Raw genomic sequence first — 11,673 nt, forward strand, 5'->3', positions numbered from 1 at the left:
GCCTTAACCCTATTGCTATTCCCAACAAACAAACATTCGATATATTTATAGTTATAGGATTGGATTGTACATGCAAGCACTGTTTGACTTTAATTTGATTTAAAATAATATTGAGTTGCATTAAATATTGAGTTTATTTGCCAGCTCTAAATATCTGCATGAAAATGCATCCATAATTATAAAATATTTTCATCTGTTCAAAACAAATCAATCGTCAAAAAAAAATTTAATTGTTTTTTTTTGAATTCATTGCATATATTCCACAATGATCCCTTTAAGAAAGGCAATAATATTATTACCGCTGGGTGAGCAAATCAGGGCTAAAATACTGTTCTCTTCAAGGTCGGTCTCATTTTTCATTGCGCATCGAGTAATTCAGCGGCCGGCATTAGTAAAGTGAATGGTTTCTCCATTGTCCATAATGTCAATTTTTTCCAACACACACTTTACAATGTTTGGACGAAGCCTGAACCATCTTACATAATTAGTGCGTGACCCCATAGTATGGAAGATGTCCGGCATTATCTTCAAAAATATTTCCTCCCAAAACCGAACTGATTATCTGCGAGGGGTCAACACGTTGTTGATTGCCGTAGGCTCTAATCGACGGGATTCTGCCTGCCGTTTAGTTGCTTCATTGCGCTCGGCTTGCGTGGAATAGATCTTCGCTTAGGCGGCGGCATACGTGCGCGAACGAATGTGACTGTGGATCATGTGGAAAATTGTAACTCTTCTAGCCGCGGTCGGTTGGTTCGGCGAGGTTGATTCATACTTTGGATTCCCTCTGATAACAGAACCAAGTGAGTACGCATGCGGATCGAGTGCAGTGCGATTAATGAAACTTCATAAGACGTTTGGTATTTACAGAGGAAATATGGAATATCCTCAAGGTGATATCGAGCGGCCAGAACAGGGAAACACTGGTTTACCCGGGTGAGGAATGTGATCGACAGTGTACTGTTGGAGAACCATCAAGAGTTTGTTACTTCCATTGGGTACTGGAAAACTACTCAGCCATGGGATCGTAAGTGCGGTTTACAAAGACTAGTGTATGACAGGAATGCTCGTTTTAATACAGTTAATGAGCATTTGATAAAAAACGAAATACATTTTCGGCATGAATCTACTGGTACAGACAATCAGCACTCATTGAGTTAGCAGATGTTATTAAACTTTCTTTTTTACTCGAACTTCTAAACTTCTTGCTCGCATTACATTTACAAACAGGAAACAGTTTGGAATATGTATAGTTTGATCATTACTACACAAAAAGAAGTACGTGTTAGCAGTACCAAAACATACACCTTTTGCGTTGCTTTCCATTGCGTCTACTAGGGCCCTGCTTATGCCTACCAGATCATTGCGATGAAAAAATGAGACAAACGCATTAGCGAAACGGAACATGTAAAATTTTCGGAGATTTTTGGAGGTCTTTGAAATTAAGCTGTCTGTGGGGTTTCTCGGATGAACCTCTGCTTACCTCCCTTTTGTGCCAGCAACATTTCAACTACCGTCGTCGGGGGTGATAATGGGTCAAATAATGTTTAAACTACTTAGAATGCTTATAGAAAAGTTTAAATGTATCTGAGTGAAAGAAAATATAAGAGACCTTTTTGAACGATTTTACTACCCGAACTCCAGACTGTCGGTGAGAGCGATGGCCCATTATCACCCCCAGACCCATTGTCCCCCCCGATGGTGTTAACATTTGTTTAAATGCTTAAAGCGTGAAAAAGTTTTAACCACTTTAAGAAACTAAGATTAAAAGAACTTCAGACATTTTAGCACCTTTTAAAGAAAAAACGTTCCTTAATATATCTATTAAGTGAATGACCGTATTGATATTTTCATTAGTACATACGTCATTGTTTTTATGAATATTCCGAATATGTGGAAGAAACCGAACCAGAGTTAGTTTTAAATATGTTTATCTTGAATCATATCTAAATTATGTTTTATGGGCTTAAATGTCACAAAGAATAGCAATTATGTTCTATCGGTAAACAAATGTTTATTATTATTACTTTTATGATAACTTAAAATTCTAAAGGAGATCGGATTATCTATAGCTCTTTTTTATTTTGCTCATTCTTTTTTTAAGATCGAACCTCAAATATGCTCAAGCATTGTTCATTCATTTCATTTATTTAGTCTACATCTATACAGATAACACTGAATCAACAATTTGACGCCACAATACACGGTTCGAGGCCGCATCTCTCCATCCTCGAATATGTAACTACCAATGACGCCCATGCGTCTGTGGCATGGACGTCCTTACGTCCCGAGCCAGCTCACCTCTTCAGTTTCTCAGGGTCGGCACAACGTGCTGGGGAAAACTCACCTGTTCACTTAAAATGTCTCAACCTGTAACTGTTTCTTTCAGTGGATGCAAGAAATCAATAGGAAAAGCTAATTATAATCGCCACATCAATTAGATCTATATTCATTTTCCTTTCACTTATAATTTGGAAAGCCTAATTGGGTCTCTGCTCGAGTTACCTTCAATAATCTGCCTGTGCTGCTGATGCCACGTGGTTCCCTCGCTACTAGATGATGCTGGAGCTTTCTTGGCTGGAGCGCTTCACCCGTATCCGGGCTCGAATTCCGTTTGGTGCAGGCCGTATATAACGTTTGGCCGCGGTCGTATGTTGACGGACGACCTGTTCAGCGCATCTGGGAGCGGAATCACATCACTGCACTGATCACTGCAGTTTTTAATTTAGAGGGATTATCTAGCTCACAATCGCGACACCTTGTCTTCCAGGTGGCTTAACTACACGGACAGTTCTTCGTATCGTCTTAACTTTGCAACACCGGAGGACGACCTCTAAACACTAACTGGCCTCAACGTTGGCAGTAAGGAGGTCCAGTTCGCCACCCAGTGGCCACTAAAAGTTTTCACTTTCAACGCGAGCTAGATTTAAGCAAAGACTATGCTTCAAATTGTCTATTTGAGGATCTATTGGAAGGGTGATAAAATCACTTAGGATAAACTCACTGTCCGTTACGAATCACTACTTCCAGATTTATTAGCGTTCGATCCTCAACTTGCTGAACTACACTTCTGACTATCGCACCGTTTTCTCGCTTCCCAGGAATTTTCTAAAAAAAAGAGACCGACAAGTTGGAAGCCGGTCCTTATATAGCTGTTGGGTAGAATATCGCGTGATCGTCATTTGATACTCAGATGATCATTTCACCCATATCATTCTACACATGATGGTGTGGAGATTTTGGTTTCAACAAACACTCACAGGCTTCAGTTGGTGTGTTGCGTCGGCATGAGAATTCTCGAGCAGGGCCAGTAGTCGCTTATCGACGTATAGTTTTTGATGTGCCCTATCAGTACCTGATCTTTCTATCTATTAACTTGAAATATTTCAATTGGCGGTTTAAGGCGATACGGTACAAGTTAAATTTATATAATTCAAATAGAGTTCTTGCAAAATAGATATATTTTAAGTACAGTATTTTTGTTCTTGATTTTCGAGGGAAACTATCACCAAAAGGGAAATGTTTTGGGTTGAAACATAGGATATGTTACAAATACGCCCCACGCTCGCCAAGTCGTTCTGCACCTGGTCTGCCCATCTCGCTCGCTGCGCTCCACGTCGTCTCGTACCTGCCGGATCGGAAGCGAACACCATCTTTGCAGGGTTGCTGTCCGGCATTCTTGCAACATGCCCTGCCCATCGTACCCTTCCGGCTTTAGCTGCCTTCTGGATACTGGGTTCGCCGTAGAGCTGGGCGAGCTCATGGTTCATTCTTCGCCGCCACACACCGTCTTCTTGTACACCGCCAAAGATGGTCCTAAGCACTCGTCTCTCGAATACTCCGAGTGCTTGCAAGTCCTCCTCGAGCATTGTCCATGTTTCATGTCCGTAGAGGACTACCGGTCTTATTAACGTCTTGTACATGACACATTTGGTGCGGTGGCGAATCTTTTTCGACCGCAGTTTCTTCTGGAGCCCGTAGTAGGCTCAAGCATTGTTATACTGTGGAAATACAGGAAATATTCATGCTCGTCGTCTAATAAACACATTTTTATTCGATAATTTGTAGCTCACTGCCACAACGTGTTTTGGGAAACTCCCCGTAAAAATATTAAAACATATTTTCCCAATGCTATATAATTCTTTCCTACTCGTACTACTTTTTAGAGCGTGCTGGGATTGTATCCGAGGAAACCGCACGCACTGCTTCCACCCACAATGCATCACGGCCAGCGGAATGGAGCGTGCTTTGGTTTCTATCAACCGGAAGATGCCTGGCCCACCGATCTTTGTCTGCCGCGAAGATACCATTGTGGTTGATGTTGTCAACGATATGGAGGGCATGTCGAACACCATTCACTGGCATGGCTTCCACCAGTTGCATTCGCCCTGGATGGACGGGGTGCCAATGGTGACGCAGTGTCCGATAGCGCCCAGCACCAGCTTTCGGTATATGTTCAAAGCGGAAGACCCGGGAACGCAGTGGTACCACTCACATACGGGCTATCACCTGGCCAACGGCCATCTTGGGGTGGCCGTGGTAAGAAACCCACTGGATGTGAACGTCGGTTTGTATGATTTCGATCTGTCGGAACACGTCATATTGATAACGGACTGGACATTGGATTCCGTCGAACGGTGGGTACCGGGTCAACAAAGCTCTCAAATGAAGGTGGATTCCATTCTGATCAATGGCCGTGGCAGATATCATAATGCAAGCCTATTGAAATTATTCGATGTTAGGGAGGATTGAATATTAATTATCTATTTCTAGGATGCAGCGGGCATTAAAGTTGACTATGTCCCATTGACGGTGTTCCGAGTGCAGAAAGGAAAGCGCTATCGATTTCGATTGATTAGCGGTGGTAGTCAGTACTGTCCTTTCCAATTGCAGGTGCGTTTATTCTCAAAGCACATTTATGCAAGAATAATGTTTTTGCCTTTCTCGTATACAAAGTATACGTAAAGGCTATATGTTCGCTCCAAAAACAAACTTTTGAACCGAGGACCGGAGACCCATAGTGTTATATACCAATCGATTCAGCTCGACGAATTGGAGTGATGTCTGTGTGTGTGTATGTGTGTGTGTATGTGTGTGTGTGTATGTGTGTGTGTATGTGTGTGTGTGCGCATAAAGTTTAGCTCACTTTTTAGGCACTTATCCTCAACCGATTTGCTCTCAACAAGTTTCATTCGACGCAGAATCCTATCCCATTGTTTCCTATTGAAAATTGACCCGATCGGACTATGGGCTTGGAAGTTATGGCCAAAATACTTTTTTTCATATAAAAGCACATTAAAAAGTCTAGCTCACTTTTTGGGCACTTATCCTCAACCGATTTGCTCTCAACAAGTTTCATTCGACGCAGAATCCTATCCCATTGTTTCCTATTGAAAATTGACCCGATCGGTCTATGGGCTTGGAAGTTATGGCCAAAATACTTTGTATCATATAAAAGCACATTAAAAAGTCTAGCTCACTTTTTAGGCACTTATCCTCAACCGATTTGCTCTCAACAAGTTTCATTCGACGCAGAATCCTATCCCATTGTTTCCTATTGAAAATTGACCCGATCGGACCATGGGCTTGGAAGTTATGGCCAAAATACTTTTTTTCATATAAAAGCACATTAAAAAGTCTAGCTCACTTTTTGGGCACTTATCCTCAACCGATTTGCTCTCAACAAGTTTCATTCGACGCAGAATCCTATCCCATTGTTTCCTATTGAAAATTGACCCGATCGGACTATGGGCTTGGAAGTTATGGCCAAAATACTTTTTTTTCATATAAAAGCACATTAAAAAGTCTAGCTCACTTTTTAGGCACTTATCCTCAACCGATTTGCTCTCAACAAGTTTCATTCGACGCAGAATCCTATCCCATTGTTTCCTATTGAAAATTGACCCGATCGGACTATGGGCTTGGAAGTTATGGCCAAAATACTTTTTTTCATATAAAAGCACATTAAAAAGTCTAGCTCACTTTTTGGGCACTTATCCTCAACCGATTTGCTCTCAACAAGTTTCATTCGACGCAGAATCCTATCCCATTGTTCCCTATTGGAAATTGACCCGATCGGACTATGGGCTTAGAAGTTAAGGCTAAAATACTTTTTGCCTTTCTCGTATACAAAGTATACGTAAAGGCTATATGTTCGCTCCAAAAACGAACTTTTTATAGGAGGCCCGGAGACCCATAGTGTTATATACCGATCGACTCAGCTCGACGAATTGGAGTGGTGTCTGTGTGTGTGTATGTGTGTGTATGTGTGTGTGTATGTGTGTGTGTGTGCGCAAAAAGTCTAGCTCACTTTTTGGGCACTTATCCTCAACCGATTTGCTTGGAACAAGTTGCATTCGACGCAGAATCCTGTCCCATTGTTTCCAATTGAAAATTGACCCGATCGGACTATGGGCTTAGAAGTTATGGCCAAAATACTTTTTTTTCATAAAAATGCATATTAAAAAGTCTAGCTCACTTTTTGGGAACTTATTCTCAACCGATTTGCTCGCAACAAGTTGCATTCGACGCAGAATACTGTCCCATTGTTTCCTATTGAAAACTGACCCGATCGGACTATGGGCTTAGAAGTTATGACCAAAATACATTTTTTCATAAAAAAGCACATCAAAAGTCTAGTTTACTTTTTGGGCACTTATTTTCCACCGATTTGCTCGCAACAAATTGCAATCGACGCAAAATCCTGTCCCATTATTTTCAATTGAAAACTGACCTGATCGAACTATGGGCTTAGAAGTTATGGCCAAAATACTTTTTTTTCATAAAAAAGCACATTAAAAAGTCTTGCTCACTTTTTGGGCACTTATTTTCAACCGATTTGCTCGTAACAAGTTGCAATCGACGCAAAATCCTGTCCCATTATTTCCTATTGAAAACTGACCCGATCGGACTATGGGCTTAGAAGTTATGGCCAAAATACTTTTTTTCATAAAAAATCACATTGAAAAGTCTATCTCACTTTTTGGGCACTTATTCTCAACCGATTTGCTCGCAACAAGTTGCAATCGACGCAGAAACCTGTCCCATTGTTTCCTATTGAAAACTGACCCGATCGGACTATAGGCTTAGAAGTTATGGACAAAATACTTTTTTTCATATAAAAGCACATTAAAAAGTCTAGCTCACTTTTTGGGCACTTATTCTCAACCGATTTGCTCGCAACAAATTGAATTCGATGCAGAATCCTGTCCCATTGTTTCCAATTGAAAACTGACCCGATCAGACTATGGTCTTAGAAGTTAAGGCCAAAATACTTTTTTTCATTAAAAAAAGCACATTAAAAAGTCTAACTCACTTTTTGGGCACTTATTCTCAACCGATTTGCTCGCAACAAGTTGCATTCGATGCAGAATCCTGTCCCATTGTTTCCTATTGAAAATTGACCCGATCGGACTATGGGCTTAGAAGTTATGGCCAAAAAAAATCGTGTAAAAGCACATTAAAAAGTCTAGCTCACTTTCTGGGCACTTATTCTCAATTTGCTCGCAACAAGTTGCATTAGACGCAGAATCCTTTCTCATTGTTTCTTATTGAAAATTTACCCGATCGGACTATGGGCTTAGAAGTTATGGCTAAAATCCTTTTTTTTTCATAAAAATCATATTAAAAAGTCTAGCTCACTTTTTGGGAATTTATTCTCAACTGATTTGCTCGCAACATTTGCATTCGACGCAGAATCCTGTCCCATTGTTTCCTATTGAAAATTGACCCGATCGGACTATGGGCTTAGAAGTTATGACCAAAATTCTTTTTGCCTTTCTTGTATACAAAGTATACTTCTCGCTTAACTTTTCAAAAGGTCCTAAGTAACATTTTTTTCATGATTTAATCTGAATAATTCAATCAACATATTTCATGTTAATCTGTTGATCGCAATACTCAAATTAAATCATGAAAAAAATGTTACTTATGACCTTTTGAAAAGTTAAGCGAGACTTAAAGGCTATATGTTTTCTCCAAAACGAACTTTTTATAGGAGGCCCGTAGACTCATAGTGTTATATACCGATCGACTCAGCTCGACGAATTAAAGTGATGTCTGTGTGTGTATGTGTGTGCGCAAAATAATCTCACTGATTTTTCATGCACTTATCCTTAACCATTTCATTTCTTAGTCATTTATCCTCAACCGATTTTCTCGCAACAAGTTGCATTCGACGCGGAATCTTGTCCCATTGTTTCGTATCGAAAACCGGCCCAGTCGGACTATGGGCTTCGGAGTTATGGCCAGTTTTTACAAGAAAAATTCTTTTTCTCTATTTAGGCACTTACTCTCGGCTGATTTACTCGCAACATTCGACGCAGAATCATGTCCCATTGTTTCCTATTAAAAATTGGCCGGATCGGACTGTGGGCTCAGAAGTTGTGGCCAAAATACTTTTTTTCATACCAAAAGTGCGAAGAAATTACTCACTCACAAGAAACGAGAAAGGCACTATCACTGCTAGGTGGATTAATCTGGGTTTTTTCAAATATTTTCAGATTGAAAAACATCAAAAGATGATTATTTCGACTGATGGTGGTGCTGTGAAACCACACATCGTCGATACGCTTATTTCGATCTCTGGTGAGAGATACGATTTTGTGCTAACTGCTAATCAACCACCAGGTAACGATTTTCACTTCAATCCTGCATATCAAATTTATTGATAATAATTGACTATCTTGCATCTGATAAATGGTTGCGTTTTATGCATCGATTCCAGAAGGAGTTGCTAATCTCGTCGTACATTTTTTTTTGTCTACAGGAGATTACTGGGTACGAGTAAGAGGTATCGGATTTTGCAACTCACAGAGGGTGGAAAGCTTTGCTATTCTCTCTTATGCTGATTCAAGTGTTCCAACCAAGAAATTGATGTTTCCGGATCAGTATCCACCTGTGTATGACAATCCGTATCCGCTCGGTCGTACGTTGAATCATCACATGACGCAGTGCTACACTCCAGGAGACGACTTTATATGTGCAGCAGATCTTGAAGCATACGAAGTATATCGGGATCATGATCTTATTGATTCCAAACCAGACGTGCGATTATTTCTGGGATTCAAAGTTATTGAAGCTAACAATCGCAAGTTATTTGCGAATCACTTTACTAAATTTGCAAGTGAGAATCTTTACATCTAAATATAAAAATTGTGACTAATCGTTATTAATCTTTCCAGCCGTGAGGGGAAAGTTCAATACAGTTGGAGTAGCAAACAACATAAGCTTCATCTCGCCCAGCTTTCCTCTATTAATACAACCGGAGCTAATCGTTGATGAAGACACGCAATTTTGTAACAATTCACATTTACCAGCTGGATGTGATAAAATGCATGTTTGCTACTGCACGCATCGAGTTAAAGTCAAACATAACGATCTCGTAGAATTTGTGCTCTATGATACAGCGTTACGTGAGTGATGTATTTCTTACTAATAAATTACTAATTTCTTACTAAAGCCACTTCAAAAACTCATTTGTTTCACTTCAGTACAGCAAGACTTCTACCATCCGTTTCATCTTCACGGGCATCGATTCATCATTACCGATATGGGGAAACTGCCCGAAGAGGCTATGCAATCGCGATTGAATTACCTCCGGGAAAGAGAATTCCTACGTAGGCCGAATGGCCACAATCCACCGTACAAGGATACGATATCGATTCCAAACGAGGGCTACGTGAAGGTGCGCTTCAGGGCCAACAATGCAGGTGGGTGTTGATAAGAGTAAAGTTTTTCTAATGCAGATTCATTAACATTATGATCAACGTGCATAATTTGTTTCACCATTTGAGATATACAATGGACTTTGAAATTCAGGTTGGATAAACAATGCTGAATTAGTAACTTTTTTCAAGATCAAATCTACAACGAAATAGCATAACGTGTTTCCTTTAATCAGTACACCCAACCAGAGAGTGTAAGATGTTGCAATTTTGTATTAATTCCATGCACAGTTTGCCTCAAATCAATATTGCAAGCCCTTGCATTAGGGGTCCCCGGACACGAGAAAATTGAAACTGGTTATGCGTTTAATTGTGGCTACATTGAATCAATTTTTATATTCCCACCAAGGAATGAATCGGGGGCCCTCCTTAGCCTAGCGGTAAGATGCGCTGCTATAAAGTAAGACCATGCTGAGGGTGGCTGGTTTCGATTCCCGGTGCCGGTCTAGGCGATTTTCGGTTTGAAAATTGTCTCGACTTCGCTGGACATAAAAGTATCATCATTAAGAAAATTATTTTGAGCTTTTTAGTGGAATGTCTTCACTTGTCGTAAGACGAGTTTGTACAATCCCATTTAATTCCACCACTTAATTGTACCTTGACAGATACGTAACATTTTTTCCCAAGAGGGGAATTATATAAGAGAGCGTGAGAGTAAATCGTCGATTTCCCCTCTTGGGAAAAAATGTTGCAAAAGGCAGTTTTTTTTAAAACTAAATACAACCAATATAATTATGTCTTCGCTATTGGGTGATGTAGTTTTGAAACAAAAATACTTCCCCCATCCAGCTGGAGACTCCTTTTTCTCCTCGCTGGGTGGTATCCTTACTGGGGGATGGTACGAGCACGTGGCTGTCTTTCTCGTCAATGACTGGATGACGGTAATTTGAGCCATAAGTGGTGATTCTACTAAGGCGTTTTTCATCGTCAAAATGTTAGAAGTTTCTTCAAAATGTGGAAAAAAAATCGATTTTTCCTACCTTCTTATCTATTACTTTGAAACTGTTTTCGCCTAATCTACATAATTTTAAGTAATCCGCAACATTTTTGCGTGGATTTGGATCATCTCTGCGTTTGCTTAAATATGCAAATGTTAGTCATCTAAACATGATAAAACAAAAAAAAAAGAAAAACAATCAATAATTATGTATTGTATCACATTTCTCTTCTACATTTGCAGGTTTCTGGCTAGTACATTGTCACTTTGAATGGCACCTCGGCACCGGCATGGGTTTGATCCTACAAATAGGTGAAACGGATCAAATGTTGAAGGCGCCCCCAGACTTCCCGCGATGTGGCGATTTTAAAACGGATCTGCGAGGAATTGGTTCGCTATTGTCGGGCAATGCGTAGAAACTATTATTCGGGCTAAGCATGGGTACTTATTAACAAGTAATTAAAATATATGTTTACTGTTATACTTCAAATGATCCGATCTAAACTTGATTGTGCTATCCGTTAATTTTACCCCTTTCCAATGAAGCTAGAATCTTAGGCAAAGTATCCAAAGGACAATTTCATGTTGAATAAACATCAATACGATCGGTAAGGTGATGAACATAATCAATTTTGCACTAATCCTCTCCTTTGATTCTGATTCATGTTCTGAGTATCCTTTGAAAACTGAGGCAAACACAAAAACTTACTGAGCACAAGCCCTTATAATTTTGTAGGAAAATTAAAAAGAGTAAATTAAACATGCGGCTTTGATGTCGTTGAATAGATGATTTGTGGGCCCGTTGTATTCGCGGCGTTCTGCAATACCTGACGTATGGCGAACATCTGGTCCTTGGTACAACGTTAACCCTTAATTCCCCCCTGTTACTGCCTCACGAACTCTCTTGCAATTGGTGTTAGTCTGCGGCATAAAATTTGGGAGAGTACCTTCCATCCTGTTCTGCGGCAGAATCTCATCCTCCCAAATCTTGGTGATTACCCTTTTCTGTGAAAA

The 11,673-nt window shown here is 40.1% G+C and overlaps 1 protein-coding gene across 1 annotated transcript; it reads left to right on the forward strand.

The window, feature by feature from the left end:
- Positions 1-607: 607 nt before the first annotated feature.
- Positions 608-11,149, forward strand: LOC134216595 (uncharacterized). The gene is made up of 9 exons (XM_062695461.1): positions 608-800; positions 868-1,024; positions 4,164-4,710; positions 4,771-4,890; positions 8,499-8,625; positions 8,765-9,121; positions 9,180-9,410; positions 9,489-9,707; positions 10,903-11,149. The coding sequence occupies exons 1-9, from the start codon at positions 713-715 to the stop codon at positions 11,073-11,075; spliced, it is 2,019 nt and encodes a 672-aa protein (XP_062551445.1). The 5' UTR covers positions 608-712; the 3' UTR covers positions 11,076-11,149.
- The last annotated feature ends 524 nt before the right edge of the window (positions 11,150-11,673 follow it).

This window comes from Armigeres subalbatus, chromosome 2 (assembly GCF_024139115.2).
Source record: "Armigeres subalbatus isolate Guangzhou_Male chromosome 2, GZ_Asu_2, whole genome shotgun sequence".
Classification (NCBI taxonomy): domain Eukaryota; kingdom Metazoa; phylum Arthropoda; class Insecta; order Diptera; family Culicidae; genus Armigeres; species Armigeres subalbatus.

Excerpts from the sequence above, each read along its gene's own strand:
- LOC134216595 (XM_062695461.1), top strand. The coding sequence starts at position 713 with ATGTGGAAAATTGTAACTCTTCTAGCCGCGGTCGGTTGGTTCGGCGAG. Across the intron at positions 4,711-4,770 it reads GCCGTGGCAGATATCATAAT|GATGCAGCGGGCATTAAAGT; the intron begins GCAAGCCTATTG and ends ATCTATTTCTAG. Across the intron at positions 9,122-9,179 it reads TCACTTTACTAAATTTGCAA|CCGTGAGGGGAAAGTTCAAT; the intron begins GTGAGAATCTTT and ends TAATCTTTCCAG.